Genomic DNA, 15,260 nt, shown 5'->3' with positions numbered 1-15,260 from the left:
GCCCCTCCCCCACCCGTGGGAACTTCCCCCTCCCCCCATGGGACCCCCATGCCCCACCCCCCATTTCTTCCTTACCCCCTTCCCCCCCCACCATGGGACCCACATTTCCTTCCCCCCCACCCATGGGATTTCCGCACCCCCCCATAGAGCCCCCTCTCCCCACCTTTTGGGGGGCCCCCAAAGTGGGGCTGGGGGGTGGGGTAGATTCTATGGGGCTGGGAGGGGAGGAATTCTGCCCCATAGCAGGGTTTTCCTGCCCCATAGAGCTCCACTCATGCTCCATCCCTGTGGCGATGCCACTGCCCCACACCCTCTGTCATCCCCCCTGCCCCACAGCCCCCCCAACTACGGCGGCTGGAGCAGCGTGGGCTGTTTTATTAGAGCTGAAGCTGCCGTGGGTCACAGTTGTGGGGCTGGGGAGGGAAACATGGGGATGTTGGGGACACTGGGGGTCGCCGTGGGGTAACACTTGGGGGGCAGAGGCTGCTTGGTGGCGTGTGCTGTGGGGCAGGAGGATGCTCAGGAGCTGGCCTGTGGGGAGAGAAAAGGGGGGATGAGTGTGGGGCTGGGGTGACCCCAATGTTGGGGGGGGACCACACACACACACATAGACATTACCTGCATCGGGGGGAAGTAAGTGCCCTGCAACACAGAAATGGGGTCAGTGTCACACGAGGGCACCCCAAAGCACCCCCAAACCTGGAGAACCCACATAAAGGCGCCCCCCATTCACCTTCTTGCGCATGTAGAAGATGAGCCCCACCACCATGAAGATGAGCCCCAACACGAAGCCCCCGATCCCCGTCAGCAGCTTGCCGTTGGTGCCGTCCGTCAGCTCTGAAGAACCAAAATTGGGGGGGGTAGGGGGTCAAGTTTGGGGTTCCCCCCACCTCATTTTAGGGGTATCGGATGGGTTCGTGGTGGCCGTACCCCAATGGACGATGGTGGGCTTCTGGAGGCTGACGTGTTCCACCTGGCAGGCGTAGGTGTCACCGCGCTGCGGGGTGGTTTCCAGCATCACCAGCACTTGGTAGGTCCAGTCGCCGTTCTGGATGACGTCGGTGGACACCACGTGCTCCACCTCCTCGTGCCCGTTCTTGAACCACCGGACCTCGATGGGCGCCGGGTAGAAGTCGCTCACGGCGCACGCCAAGCGGTTGATCTGCGGCGCCGAGCTCGACTGCACCGGGAAGATCTCGACCGTCGGAGGCTCTGCGGGGGAGAGCGCCGCAGTCACCCGATGCGGTGGGCAACCCACTGGTGGGCAACCCAATGTTGTACAACCCAATGCGTTGGGCAACCCAAGGGAGGGCAACCCAATGTTGTACAACCCAATGTGTTGGGCAACCCAATGGAGGGCAACCCAATGTTGTACAACCCAATGTGTTGGGCAACCCAATGGTGGACACCCCAATGCGTTGGGCAACCCAATGGAGGGCAACCCAATGTTGTACAACCCAATGCGTTGGGCAACCCAATGGAGGGCAACCCAATGCGTTGGGCAACCCAATGGTGGACAACCCAATGCGTTGGGCAACCCAATGTTGTACAACCCAATGTGTTGGGCAACCCAAGGGAGGGCAACCCAATGCGTTGGGCAACCCAATGGTGGACAACCCAATGCGTTGGGCAACCCAATGGTGGACAACCCAATGCGTTGGGCAACCCAATGGAGGGCAACCCAATGGTGGGCAACCCAATGCATTGGGCAACCCAATGGTGGACAACCCAATGCATTGGGCAACCCAATGGGGGGCAACCCAATGTTGTACAACCCAATGCATTGGGCAACCCAATGGTGGACAACCCAATGCATTGGGCAACCCAATGGAGGGCAACCCAATGTTGTACAACCCAATGCATTGGGCAACCCAATGGTGGGCAACCCAACGCGTTGGGCAACCCAATGTTGGACAACCCAATGCGTTGGGCAACCCAATGGAGGGCAACCCAATGGTGGGCAACCCAATGGTGGACAACCCAATGCATTGGGCAACCCAATGGAGGGCAACCCATCGCGTTGGGCAACCCAATGTTGTACAACCCAATGTGTTGGGCAACCCAAGGGAGGGCAACCCAATGCGTTGGGCAACCCAATGGTGGACAACTCAATGCGTTGGGCAACCCAATGGAGGGCAACCCAATGTTGTACAACCCAATGTGTTGGGCAACCCAAGGGAGGGCAACCCAATGCATTGGGCAACCCAATGGAGGGCAACCCAACGGTGGGCAACCCAATGCATTGGGCAACCCAATGGTGGACAACCCAATGCATTGGGCAACCCAATGTTGTTCAGCCCAATGCGTTCATCAGCCCAACACTGGGCAACCCAATGTGTTGGCCAACCCCACACTGGGCCATCCCAATGTTGTACAGCCCAATGCATTTGGCAACCCAATGGTGGGCAACCCAATGGTGGATAACCCAATGTGTTCATCAACCCAACACTGGACAACCCAGCGTGTTGGCCAATCCAATGCTGGGCAACCCAATGTTGTACAACCCAATGCTTTCATCAGCCCAACACCGGGCAACCCAATGTTGTATAACCCAATGCATTCATCAACCCCATGGTGGTCAACCCAATGTTGGTACAGACCAATGTGTTCATCAGCCCAACGCTGGGCAACCCAACGTGTTGGCCAATCCAACGCTGGGCAACCAAATAATGGGCAACCCAATGTGTTCATCAACTTGACAGGGGGCAACCCAATGTTGTACAAAGGCAGCAAAGCCACCAACCACCACCATGATCACAACCAACCATCACCATGGTCACCACCAACCACCACCGTGGTCACCGCCAACCACAGCCATGGGCACACCACAGCCCCAGCAGTGCAAGCGGTTGGTTTGGGCCTGTTCCTCAGGGCAATGTTCCGCCATGGACTCACCTTTCCGATCTACGGTGAAAGGGGTAAACACCCCATAGTTGTGCCGGCAGACTGTGTCCACCTCAGCCCTTTTCTGCTCCAAAAGTTCCTCATTGTTGTTGAAGTGCTTGGCTTGGAACTCGCCTATGGGGTTATCACCCACAAAGTGCCCCACGTCGCTGTCAAAGTGCACGTACTGCTCCCGGTTGTAGATCCACCTCACCAGAAGCCGGACGCGCTCGGTGCCATTGAGGAAGTGACACTCACCCTTAAACGCCTCCTGGAAAATCCCTGTTGGTGCCGGGTGGTTGCTCAGGGGGAGCTGTTTCCCCCCTCGCCACATCCTGGGGGGCCACAGGAGGGGCCAGGAGAAGGGGGGAACGCGGAGACAGAGCCCCCAGAGACCCAACAAAGACCCCCCCAAAGACCCCCCCAAACCCTAAAGCCCAACAAAGACCCTGAAAATGCAACAAAGACCCAACAAAGACCCCCCCAAACACCCCCAAAACCCAACAAAGACCCAATAAAGACCCCACCAAACCCCAAAGTACCAACAAACACCCCCCAAACCACAAAGACCCAACAAAGACCCCCCCAAACCCTAAAGCCCGACAAAGACCCAACAAAGACCCTGCAAATGCAGCAAATACCCAAGACCCCCAAAACCCAACAAAGACCCCCCCAAACACCCCCAAAACCCAACAAAGACCCCCCCAAACACCCCCAAAACCCAACAAAGACCCCCACCAAACCTCAAAGACCCAAAAAAGACCCCTCCAAACCCCGAAGTACCAAAAAGACCCAACAAAGACCCCCAAAACCCAACAAAGACCCCCCCAAACACCCCCAAAACCCAACAAAAACCCAACAAAGACCCCCCCAAACACCCCCAAAACCCAACAAAGACCCAACAAAGACCCCCAACACCCAACAAAGACCCCCCCAAACACCCCCAAAACCCAACAAAGACCCCCCGAAACCCCAAGGACACCCCAAAGACCCCGATGCCCCCCAGCGCCATGGCTCCGCGCTCACTCGACAGCTCCTCGCCGTGGGCCGGGGGGGCTCCCAGTGCCACCAGCGCCACCAGCACGGTCCCAGCAGCTCCCAGCGCACCCCTAGTCCCCATCGCGCACGCAGCGGACTCCCCCTTCCCAGCAACGCGATCGCACGGACTGGGGTCCCCGTGCCGGGACTGGGAGCCCCAGGAGCAACCAATAAGCATCGAGGCTGGGGCAGCATCACCCGTTGCTGGGTAGAACAGGAGCGGACGGGGCTCCCGTCCACACTTGGTCCCCGTTGAAGCCGTCGCCCCCCGGCTGCCGCCATCACCCCCACGGCCACCATTGGGGCTCCCCGGTACCGGTGCCCCCAAAGCGCTGTCACGGACCCCAAAACCCCCCCTCCGTGGGGTGCTGGGGGGGTCAGGTCGGGGTTTGGACCCCATTGTGCTGCCCGTCGGGCTGTCTGCTCCATAGGGAACCCCGCGCCGCTGCTCTGCCTGGAGACAGCTGAGTCATCAGCGGGGAGGCTTCTGATTGGTCCAGGGGCTGAAAGGGAAGCTCTGGCATCCCCGCATCGCCCCTTCGAGCAGCAGGAGACGGGAGCGATGGCCGGAGGGTTGGGAATCGCTGCCCTGCTCCTGCTCCCTTTGGCTCTATGGGGCGCGACGGCAGTGAAAGGTGGGTGGAAGGTGGTGGGATACAGGGAGGCGGCCGATTCTGTGGGTCTGGGAGGGCCACGCTGCCCCATAGCGCGTGTGGGGGCGCGGAGCCCATCATTGAGCCTTAGGGGAGGAGGAAGAGGAAGGGGGTGGCTTGGAGCTGCTCCTTGAGGTGCTCCTTGGGGACGCTCCTTGGGGATGCTCCTTGGGGATGCTCCTTGGGGATGCTCCTTGGGGATGCTCCTTGGGGATGCTCCTTGAGGATGCTCCTTGGGGATGCTCCTTGAGGACGCTCCTTGGGGATGCTCCTTGGGGATGCTCCTTGAGGATGCTCCTTGGGGATGCTCCTTCAGGATGCTCCTTCAGGATGCTCCATGCCCCGTTCCTATTCGCAGTGGGGAACACGATCACGCAGTCCGAGTTCTACCAGCGGGACGAGAGCAAGGAGCAGCAGGACAGCGAGTTCATGTTCGACTTCGACGGGGATGAGATCTTCCACGTGGACCACGAAGACAAGGAGACCGTGTGGCGCCTGGAGGAGTTCGGGAAGTTCGCCAGCTTCAAGGCCCAGGGAGCTCTGCAGAACATGGCCATCGGGAAGCAGAACCTGGAGATCTCCATCAGCAACACCAACAAGTCCCAGGCGACCATCGGTAAGAGCCATTCCCCCCCCCACCTTCATCCCTCTGTGCTTTGGGTACTGCAACGGAGTGACCTCCATCCTTACCGCCCCATTGCCCCCCCCAGTGCCGCCGGAGGTGTTGGTGTTCCCCAAGCACCGCGTGGAGCTGGAGGAGCCCAACCTGCTGGTGTGCGTCGTGGACAGGATGTGGCCGCCGGTGCTGTCGGTGTCGTGGGTGCGGAACGGGCAGCCCCTGAGCGAAGGCATCTACGAGAGCGTGTTCTACCCGCGGGAGGACAACACCTACAGGCTCTTCTCCTACCTGACCTTCGTGCCCCAGCGCGGGGACCTCTACGGGTGCCGCGTGCGGCACGAGGGGCTCCCCGGCGGGCTCCAGAAGGAGTGGGGTGAGGACGGGGAGGGAGGAAGAGGAGGGTGGGAAGGGGAAGAGGAAAGGGGATGAGGGAGGTTGGATGGCGGGGGGTGAGGAAGAGGAGGATGGGATGGGGATGAGGAAGAGGAGGGCGAAGAAGAAGGAGGTGGGATGGGGATGAGGAAGAGGAGGATGGGATGGGGATGAGGAAGAGGAAGGTGAGGAAGAGGAAGGGGGATAGGGAGGAGGAAGAGGAAGGGGGGATAGGGAGGTGAGAAAGAGGAAGACGAGGAAGAGGAAGATGGGATAGGGATAAGGAAGGGGAAGGTGGGATGGAGAGGAGGAAGAGGAAGGTAAAGAAGAAGGTGGGATTGGGATGACGAAGAGGAAGACGAGGAAGAGGAAGGTGGGATAGGGATGAAGAAGAGGAAGGTTGGATAGGAAGGTGAGGAAGGTGAAGGAGAAGAAGGAGGGATGGGGGTGAGGAAGGTTGGATGGGGGGGTGAGGAAGAGGAGGGTGGGATGGGGATGAGGAAGAGGAAGGGGAAGAAGAGGAAGTGGGACGAGGACGAGGGCGGTTGGATGGGGGGGGTCCTCACCTCTCTTCTCCCCCCCCCCCCTTTGCAGAACCCAAAGTGCCCCCCGCTGCCTCTGAGACCACCCAGACCCTGGTGTGCGCCCTGGGCTTGGCCGTGGGCATCGTGGGCATCGTGGTGGGCACCATCCTCATCATCAAGGCCATGAAGATGAACAGCGCCCACAACCACAGGGGGGTCTTGTGAAGCCTCAGCACCCCAAACCCGGCCCCTCCACACCCCTTTCCCTTTGCAGACCCCCAAGTGGAGGCGAGGGGTGCCCTGCCCCACAGCTCCCCATGGTGCCCACTGCCCTTCACCCTCCTCCTCTTTGCTCCTCTCCTGCGCCGCTTGGTAACTGCAATAAAGTGGGTTGGGGTTGATCCCACCACGAGGCCACTCTCGGGGTTGATCTCTGGGGCAGGGACCTACCCCCAGCTCCTGGGTGAAGCTCGGGGGCTCCTGGGTTCTCCACCAGCTTCTTCTTCTCTAAGGAACCCCACGAAGGGATGGATGCTCCCTCCCTTCAAGGCCACGTTGGAGCAACCTGGTCCAGTGGCAGGGGTTGGAGCTGGAGGAGCTTTAAGGTCCCTTCACCCCAAACCCATTGCGGGCTTCGGCGTCCCGCGGTCGGGCTTTAGGACCCAGCGGCGCTGGGCGAAGGCGGAGCGAGGCGGGGTCGGACCTGATTGAAGCCCGCGGCACCACCCGAGGCTGGGGCGTGCAGGGAAGGTCGGACCTGATTGAGACCCTCGCGTTGATTCGACCGCGTCCGGTCCCGCCATATATAAGGCGGGAGGCGGTGGCACCGCCGGTAGTTGTTGTGGTGCTGCTCTTGTTGCTGTTCTGTTGTGTTGAAGGTGGCAGTGCCCCTTGTAATTGATTTAGTGTAATTAACTCGCTGTGATTATTAAGCCCCCCCTTGCCCTAGTAAATGCGTTTGGGAATTGCCCCTTTTCCATCAAACGTGCTGCAAAGCCCTGCTTTCCACCCCGAAACACCCGTTATTTCTTTCTCCAACCCAAAGTGCTGCCTGCAAAGGGGCTGGGGATGCTTTGTGTGCACCCATGGGTCAAGCCCCTTCGGGACGGGTTTCGACTCCAGCCATCCCAATGGGAGCGTCACTGGGAAGCTGCTCTTTGCCTTCTAGAATACTCCTGGGTGTCCTTAGGAAAGGGGAAATGGGTGTGAATGGTGCATAGGGGGTTTCCAGGAGCTTCCTCCCTCCCCCATGGACGCCGTGTCACTGGTTGCCGGGCAGAAAGTGGTGATGAGACCTGGGGAGAAGGACTTGGGGTGTCCGGTGAGGAGAAGCTCAATGTGGCAGGGGTTGGAGCTGGAGAAGGTTTAATTCCCTTCACCCCAAACCCATTGCGGGCTTCGGCGTCCCGCGGTCGGGCTTTAGGACCCAGCGGCGCTGGGCGAAGGCGGAGCGAGGCGGGGTCGGACCTGATTGAAGCCCGCGGCACCACCCGGGGCTGGGGCGTGCAGGGAAGGTCGGACCTGATTGAGACCCTCGCGTTGATTCGACCGCGTCCGGTCCCGCGCTATATAAGGCGGGAGGCGGGAGCAGCGGTGTCAGTAGAGGTGCTGGTGCCGGCGGTGGCTCTGGAGGTCTCGATGCACGGCAGGTAGCTCAGCCCCTTCTACTCATTAAACCCCCCTTGTCCTAGTGAATGCGTTTGGGAATAACCCCTTTTCCCTCAAACCCCTGCTTTCCAACCCAAAAAACACCCGTTCTTTCTTTCTTCAACCCAAAGTGCTGCCTGCAGACAGGGCTATAGACACAGAAGGCGGGAGGCAGCGGCAAAACCCAGCCCTGGCGTCGTTTTGCCCCTTAAAAGCGTGGTTTTGATCAAATCCTTGGATTTATCCTCTTCAAAACTAAGTCACCCCCTCAGAAATCCACCTTTCCCCAACTCTGCCCGTTACAAACTCGTTTTCCTCCCCCCAAAACCCCTATTTCCATCATAACCCTCTCTTTATTCCCACCCAAACCTCCACTTTCAGCTAAACCCAGATTTATTCTCAAAACTTCCTTTTTCCTCCTCAAAATGTCGGGTTTATTATTAAAAAAACCCTCACAAAACCACCGTTTTCATCAACAAAAAAAGTACTTTTCCCCATAAAACGCCATTTTCCTCTCGGGGGGGGGGGGGGTGTGACTCCATCCTTGGGGGAACCCCAAGGGCCCTTTGTGGGGGGCCCCATTACGAGCTGTGCTTCTGCCTCTTCCAGAAGCGCTTGACATCGGGGTGCCCGCCGGGGGTCACCACCATGAGCCGGCGGACCGGGTGCTCGAACACCAGCACCCCCAGCGCCCGCGCGTGGTCCCGCAGCACCTCGAAGTCCACCTGCGACAGGAACTGGTTGTACAGCACCCCTGGATGGAGCAAAAGGGAAACGGGGGGGGGGTGGTGTCAGCATCACCCCCATCGCCCCGTAGGATGTCACCTTCCAATGGGGGCTTAAAGAGGGGGGGGGGTGTCACCAACCCTTAGGGACATTGGGTTGGGGGGGACAATGGGGGTGCCTCACCCTCGGAGAAGCGCAGCCGGTCCCGCTCCAGCTCCCACAGGCGGATCTGGTCAGTGATGGTGGGGGGCAGCACTGGGGTCTGGTGTGTGATGGGGGGGGGAAACAGCAGCGTGGATACAGGGACCCCCCGCTCTATGGATAACACCCCCCCCCCCCAAGGACCAGGCACCCACCTGCTTGGCCATGACGGGGTGCGCTCGGGTACGCAGGAAGTGGATGATCTGGGGGGGGGGGGGGGAGAGGTTAATGGGGGCACCCCAATACCCTCATTCCCCCCCCTAGGGCACCCCAATAGACCCCCCCGGTCACCCCCTGAACCACCACTTCCTTTACATGTGCCCCTGCCTCCCCCATACCTGGTCAGCAGTGATGCCATTGGCGATGGCAGCCTGGACACTGTCCCTGGTCACTTGGGCCACCACCAGGTTGGGGAAGCGATAGAGGAGCTCCGAGAAGAGGGCGATGAGGGCGACCTGGAGCTCTGAGTCTAGAGGGGGGGGATATGGGGGTCAGGATGCAGGGATGGGGCACAACGGGATACAGGGGCCCCATGGTGTAAGCCCCCCCCCCCCCCCCCCCAAAGCCTTGTGGATAGGTCCCACCGGTGTAGGCATAGATGCGGTAGTTGGTCTCCACCAGGATGAAACCACGAGCGCCGGGCTCCGGGGGGGTCCCCGACGGCCCCGAGGCCAAGGCGATGGCCAAGCGCGTGGGGTAGAAGCGGCGGGACTTGCGCTGGGGGGGGGGCAATGAGGGGGGGACACAAAGGGGGCAGAACAAGAAGGGGGTGGCATTAAGGATAGGGCAATCGCTGGCCCCTGAAGGGGGGGCCTGGAACGTTTTGTGCCCTTCTGTGTGTAGCCGCCTCGGGTCACCCCATGGCACCCATTGTCACCCCCGCGTCACCCCATGTCCCCCCCCATGGTACCTTCCTCTGGAAGACAAGGCCGAACTCCCTGAGGTGCTGCAGGAAGCTGAGCAGGGACTCGCTCATGCCCTCCACAGAGTAATCCTGCACAGGCACCCCAGTTACACCAGTACCCCCCAGTTACACCAGTATCCCCCCCACAGTTACCCCCAGTTACACCAGTACACCCCCCAGTTACCCCCCCAGTTACACCAGTACCCCCCCAGTTACACCAGTATCCCCCCCCCAGTTACCCCCCCAGTTACACCAGTACCCCCCCCCAAGTCACCCTCCCCCTTTACCCCCCCACATCCAGCCAGGCAGGTGTCCCCACAACACCCTATGGGAATGGGGAGGTCACCCCAGTATCTATGGGGATGGGGGGGGTCACCTCAGTATCTATGGGGATGAGGGGGTCTCCTCAATATCTATGGGAATGGGGGGGTCACCCCAGTATCTATGGGGATGAGGGGGTCTCCTCAATATCTATGGGAATGGGGGGGTCACCCCAGTATCTATGGGGATGTGGGGGTCACCCCAGTATCTATGGGGATGGGGGGGGTCACCCCAAGATCCCCTCACCTTGCCCAGGGTGGAGAAGCTGAGCTGGAAGAGGAAGGAGAGGATCTCCACCAGGTCCATGCCCCGCGCCTGGATGGAACTGGGATCAATGGGAGCACTGGGAAAGGGGGGGGGGGCACCCCCTTTATGTGGCGGGGGCCTCATCTCACCTCGGCCCCCCGCAGGTACTGCAGGATGAAGTACCAGAGCTGGGCTGGGGTATCCAGCAGCAGGAACTGGAACCCGGCCGACGTGATGCAGGGAGCATCCCCCCCATCGCTATGGGGGGACCCCAACATCAGTGCACCCCAAAACACCTTCAGGACCCCCCCCAAAACTGCTTTAGAACTCCCCCCAGAACCCCTTTAGAACCCCCCCCAACCCCTTTAGAACCCCCCCCAACCCCTTTAGAACTCCCCCCAGAACCCCTTTAGGACCCCCCCAAAAACCCTTTTAGGACCCCCCCGAAAACCCTTTTAGGACCCCCCCAAAACCCCTTTAGGACCCCACCAACCCCTTTAGAACCCCCCCCCGAAAACCCTTTTAGGACCCCCCCGAAAACCCTTTTAGGACCCCCCCCAAAACCCCTTTAGAACCCCCCCCTTTCACCTCTTCATGAGCCCGGCCTGAATCAGGAGCTGGGCCAGATCCTGGCTCACAGCAGCACTGGGGGACCCCACCATGAAGTGCAGGATCACCTGAAAGAGGGGGGGTCCGGAAGGGTCCTGAGGGGGTTCAGGACCTCGGGGACACCCCCAAAGTATGGGGGGGGGGGTGTAATGGATATTGATGGATACGGCCCCCCCCCCTCGCTGACCTCCCATCGCTCCTCCGCGTACCGGTCCAGGGCCGGCACATCCCGCGCGTGCCGGTCCGGCCCCAGCTGGCTCGTGTCATCCGACCAGGCCTTGCCCCTGCACCCCCCCATTGTAACGCAGAGCCCCCACGCTGTACCCCATTGCACCCCCATTTACACCCATTATACCCCATTGCACCCACATTTACACCCCCCATTATACACCCCCATTATACCCCATTGCACCCCCATTTACACCCCCATTATACCCCATTGCACCCCCATTTACACCCCCATTATACCCCATTGCACCCCCATTTACACCCCCCATTATACCCCATTGCACCCCCATTTACACCCCCCATTATACTCCATTGCACCCCCATTTACACCCCCATTATACCCCATTGCACCCCCATTTACACCCCCATTATGCCCCATTGCACCCACATTTACACCCCCATTATACCCCATTACACCCCCATTTACACCCATTATACCCCATTACACCCGCATTTACACCCATTATACCCCATTGCACATTTACACCCCCCATTATACCCCATTGCACCCACATTTACACCCCCATTATACACCCCCATTATACCCCATTACACCCACATTTACACCCATTATACCCCATTGCACCCACATTTACACCCCCATTATACCCCATTACACCCCCATTTACACCCATTATACCCCATTGCACTCACATTTACACCCCCCATTATACAGCCCCATTATACCCCATTACACCCGCATTTACACCCATTATACCCTATTGCACCCATATTACATTCCCCATTACACCCCCATTTACAACCCATTACACCGTTTACACCCCATTACACCCCATTTATACCCCATTACACCCCCATTATACACCCCATTACACCCCCCATTTATACCCCAGTCCACCCCCATTACACCCCCCATTATACCCCCTAGCCCTCACCCCAACTTACCCCCCATTACTTCCCTCTGCCCCCCATTACCCCCGTGACCCCCATTATTACCCATTCCCCCCCATAGCCCCCACTACACCCATGTGCTCTCATTACCCCCCCATAACTCCATCACCCCCATTCCCCCCATTCCCCCCATTGCCCCCATTCCCCCCATTGCCCCCATTACCTCTATTACCCCATTACCCCCATTGCCCCATTACCCCCATTGCCCCATTACCCCCATTACCCCCATTGCCCCCATAACTCACCCCCCCAGCAGGGCCAGGCGCAGGTTGTGCCTGAAGCTGGGGTGCAGCCCCACTCCCGGCAGCCCCCCCGGCAGCGTGTGGGGGTGCCAAAGCCGCAGCCCCAGCAGCACCTCCCGGCTCTGCGCCTGCTCCCTATGCATTGGGGGGGGGGGAGGCCTTAGGGACCCCCCCCCCCCGGGACCCCCAAACACCCCCCTACCCCCTATGGGGGGGATGGATCATCCCCAAACCTCCCCCCCTTTCAACTTGGGGTGTAATGGGGGGCAGAGGGGGGTAATGGGGGGGTAACTTGGGGTGATGGGGTAATGAGGGGCAGAGAGGGTAATGGGGGGGTAACAGGGTGACTGGGGGCCATGGGGTCACAGGGGGGTAATGGGGGCATAAAGGGGGTAAACTGGGGTGTAATAGGAGGGACCCCCTCAACCCCAATACCCCCCATACCCCCCTATGGACCCCCCCAGCACCCAAGGGACGCCCTCAACCCCAATACCCCCCATAGCCCCCTATGGACTCCCCCAGCACACAAGGGACGCCCTCAACCCCAATACCCCGCATAGCACCCTATGGACCCCCCCAGCACCCAAGGGACGCCTTCAACCCTAATACCCCCCTATGGACCCCCCCAGCACCCAAGGGACCCCCTCAACCCTAATACCCCCCTATAGACCCCCCCAGCACCCAAGGGATGCCCTCAACCCCAATACCCCCCTATGGACCCCCCCAGCACCCAAGGGACCCCCTCAACCCCAATACCCCCCTATGGACCCCCCCAGCACCCAAGGGACCCCCTCAACCCCAATACCCCCCTATGGACCCCCCCAGCACCCAAGGGATGCCTTCAACCCCAATACCCCCCTATGGACCCCCCAGCACCCAAGGGATGCCCTCAACCCCAATACCCCCCTATGGACCCCCCCAGCACCCAAGGGACGCCCTCAACCCCAATACCCCCCTAATACCCCCCTATGGACCCCCCCAGCACCCAAGGGACGCCCTCAACCCCAATACCCCCCATAGCCCCCTATGGACCCCCCCAGCACCCAAGGGACGCCTTCAACCCTAATACCCCCCTATGGACCCCCCCAGCACCCAAGGGACCCCCTCAACCCTAATACCCCCCTATAGACCCCCCCAGCACCCAAGGGATGCCCTCAACCCCAATACCCCCCTATGGACCCCCCCAGCACCCAAGGGACCCCCTCAACCCTAATACCCCCCTATGGACCCCCCCAGCACCCAAGGGACCCCCTCAACCCCAATACCCCCCTATGGACCCCCCCAGCACCCAAGGGACCCCCTCAACCCCAATACCCCCCTATGGACCCCCCCAGCACCCAAGGGATGCCTTCAACCCCAATACCCCCCTATGGACCCCCCAGCACCCAAGGGATGCCCTCAACCCCAATACCCCCCTATGGACCCCCCCAGCACCCAAGGGACGCCCTCAACCCCAATACCCCCCTAATACCCCCCTATGGACCCCCCCAGCACCCAAGGGACGCCCTCAACCCCAATACCCCCCATAGCCCCCTATGGACCCCCCCAGCACCCACTTGCTGTGCTCCTTCTTGACCCACAGCCCCACGGCCGCCTGCGGCAGCGGCTGCTCCAGGAACAGCATCCGCAGTATCCCAGTCTGAGCCAGCGCCGGCAGCTCCCTGGATAGGGGGGTATGGGGGGGGGATCAGGGACCCATAATGGGTATTGGGGTACCCATGGGTGATATTGGGGTGCCCTGGGACCCATAACAGGTATTGGGGTACCCATGGGTGAAATTGGGGTGCCCTGGGGGGGATATTGGGGTGAAAGGGGGGAGTCAGGGACCCATAACGGGTATTGGGGTTCCCATGGGTGATATTTGGGTGCCCTGGGGGGCTATTGGGGTGCATGGGCGGGGTCAGGGACCCATAAAGGGTATTAGGGTGCCCATGGGTGATATTGGGGTGCAGGGGGGGTATTGGGGTGCAAGTGGGGATCAGGGACCCGTAAGGGTTATTGGGGTGCCTATGGGTGATATTGGGGTGCCCTGGGACCCATAATGGGTATTGGGGTGCCCATGGGTGATATTGGGGTGCAGGGGGGGTATTGGGGTGCAAGGGGGGATCAGGGACCCGTAAGGGTTATTGGGGTGCCTATGGGTGATATTGGGGTGCCCTGGGACCCATAAAGGGTATTGGGGTGCCCATGGGTGATATTGGGGTGCAGGGGGGGTATTGGGGTGCAAGGGGGATCAGGGACCCGTAAGGGTTATTGGGGTGCCTATGGGTGATATTGGGGTGCCCTGGGACCCATAAAGGGTATTGGGGTGCCCATGGGTGATATTGGGGTGCAGGGGGGGTATTGGGGTGCAAGGGGGATCAGGGACCCGTAAGGGTTATTGGGGTGCCTATGGGTGATATTGGGGTGCCCCGGGGGGGGTATTGGGGTGCACGGGGGGGTCACCGGAACACGGCCAGGCAGGTGGCGGGGTGCCCATAGAGCCGGTCCAGGACGGGGGGGCTCAGGCCCCGCAGGAACTCGTGCAGGTTCTTGCACTGGAGCTGCCCCCGTTGCAGCCGGGGGGGGGGGGCCGCGGCCTCCATCGCCCCCCCCCGGTCAATCAGCTCCTGTCAGCGGCAGCAGAGCGAGAGCGGGGTGAGGCCGTGACACCCCCCCCATTGCCCCCATCTCTGCCCCCCAAGTCCCCCCCATCGCTGCCCCCCAAGTCCCCCCCATTGCCCCCATCTCTACCCCCCAAGTCCCCCCCATTGCCCCCATCTCTGCCCCCCAAGTCCCCCCCATTGCCCCCATCTCTGCCCCCCAAGTCCCCCCCATCGCTGCCCCCCAAGTCCCCCCCATTGCCCCCATCTCTACCCCCCAAGTCCCCCCCATTGCCCCCATCTCTACCCCCCAAGTCCCCCCCATTGCCCCCATCTCTGCCCCCCAAGTCCCCCCCATTGCCCCCATCTCTGCCCCCCAAGTCCCCCCCATCGCTGCCCCCCAAGTCCCCCCCATTGCCCCCATCTCTGCCCCCAAGTCCCCCCCATCGCCCCCATCTCTGCCCCCCAACTCCCCCCATCCTCACCGCTCTCCCACCACCACCGAGGCCACGCCTCCTTTTCCCGCCATGCGGCGCGCCGCCGGCCACGCCCC

The 15,260-nt window shown here is 60.9% G+C and overlaps 3 protein-coding genes across 5 annotated transcripts; 1 reads left to right on the top strand and 2 right to left on the bottom strand.

Annotated features, from left to right (window-relative positions):
- Positions 1–306: 306 nt before the first annotated feature.
- On the bottom strand, positions 307–4,444 carry LOC308231187 (class II histocompatibility antigen, B-L beta chain-like). Of its 3 annotated transcripts, none has more exons than XM_080636349.1 (6): positions 3,910–4,444; positions 3,142–3,165; positions 2,896–3,018; positions 931–1,212; positions 619–837; positions 307–531 (listed from the first exon to the last, which is right to left on the bottom strand). In XM_080636349.1, exons 1-5 carry the CDS (start codon positions 4,319–4,321, stop codon positions 668–670), a joined length of 1,011 nt encoding a protein of 336 aa, XP_080492475.1. In that variant the 5' UTR covers positions 4,322–4,444; the 3' UTR covers positions 307–531; positions 619–667. The 3 variants fall into 3 exon arrangements, with proteins under 3 accessions (XP_080492475.1, XP_080492473.1, XP_080492474.1); XM_080636348.1 differs by having other exon boundaries at positions 338–531; positions 619–642; positions 734–837; positions 2,896–3,165; positions 3,910–4,432; XM_080636347.1 differs by having other exon boundaries at positions 336–531; positions 2,896–3,165; positions 3,910–4,434.
- On the top strand, positions 4,341–6,919 carry LOC308231195 (HLA class II histocompatibility antigen, DR alpha chain-like). Its single transcript, XM_080636368.1, has 4 exons — positions 4,341–4,556; positions 4,933–5,190; positions 5,285–5,566; positions 6,160–6,919. The coding sequence occupies exons 1-4, from the start codon at positions 4,484–4,486 to the stop codon at positions 6,312–6,314; spliced, it is 768 nt and encodes a 255-aa protein (XP_080492494.1). The 5' UTR covers positions 4,341–4,483; the 3' UTR covers positions 6,315–6,919.
- Positions 6,920–8,292: 1,373 nt separating this feature from the next.
- Positions 8,293–15,236, bottom strand: GTF2H4 (general transcription factor IIH subunit 4; the record flags this gene model as incomplete). Its single annotated transcript, XM_080636293.1, has 14 exons — positions 8,293–8,490; positions 8,646–8,724; positions 8,819–8,866; positions 9,002–9,132; positions 9,248–9,380; positions 9,574–9,657; positions 10,135–10,203; positions 10,284–10,392; positions 10,723–10,811; positions 10,931–11,027; positions 12,129–12,260; positions 13,682–13,786; positions 14,571–14,734; positions 15,204–15,236. The coding sequence occupies 14 exons, from the start codon at positions 15,234–15,236 to the stop codon at positions 8,318–8,320; spliced, it is 1,446 nt and encodes a 481-aa protein (XP_080492419.1). The 3' UTR covers positions 8,293–8,317.
- Positions 15,237–15,260: the final 24 nt, after the last annotated feature.

The sequence above is a fragment of the Psittacula echo genome (assembly GCF_963264785.1).
Source record: "Psittacula echo genome assembly, chromosome: 31".
Lineage (NCBI taxonomy): Eukaryota > Metazoa > Chordata > Aves > Psittaciformes > Psittacidae > Psittacula > Psittacula echo.
The sequence above is the reverse complement of the archived record's forward strand: the minus strand, read 5'-3'. Positions and strand labels throughout refer to the sequence as shown.

Coding starts and splice junctions, on each gene's coding strand:
- LOC308231187 (XM_080636347.1), bottom strand. CDS start 4,321: ATGGGGTCCAAACCCCGACCTGACCCCCCCAGCACCCCACGGAGGGGG. Junction 3,166..3,909: donor CCACGGCGAGGAGCTGTCGA/GTGAGCGCGGAG, acceptor CGGCACCAACAG/GGATTTTCCAGGAGGCGTTT. Junction 1,213..2,895: donor TTTCACCGTAGATCGGAAAG/GTGAGTCCATGG, acceptor TCTCCCCCGCAG/AGCCTCCGACGGTCGAGATC.
- LOC308231195 (XM_080636368.1), top strand. CDS start 4,484: ATGGCCGGAGGGTTGGGAATCGCTGCCCTGCTCCTGCTCCCTTTGGCT. Junction 4,557..4,932: donor GGGCGCGACGGCAGTGAAAG/GTGGGTGGAAGG, acceptor TCCTATTCGCAG/TGGGGAACACGATCACGCAG. Junction 5,567..6,159: donor CGGGCTCCAGAAGGAGTGGG/GTGAGGACGGGG, acceptor CCCCCTTTGCAG/AACCCAAAGTGCCCCCCGCT.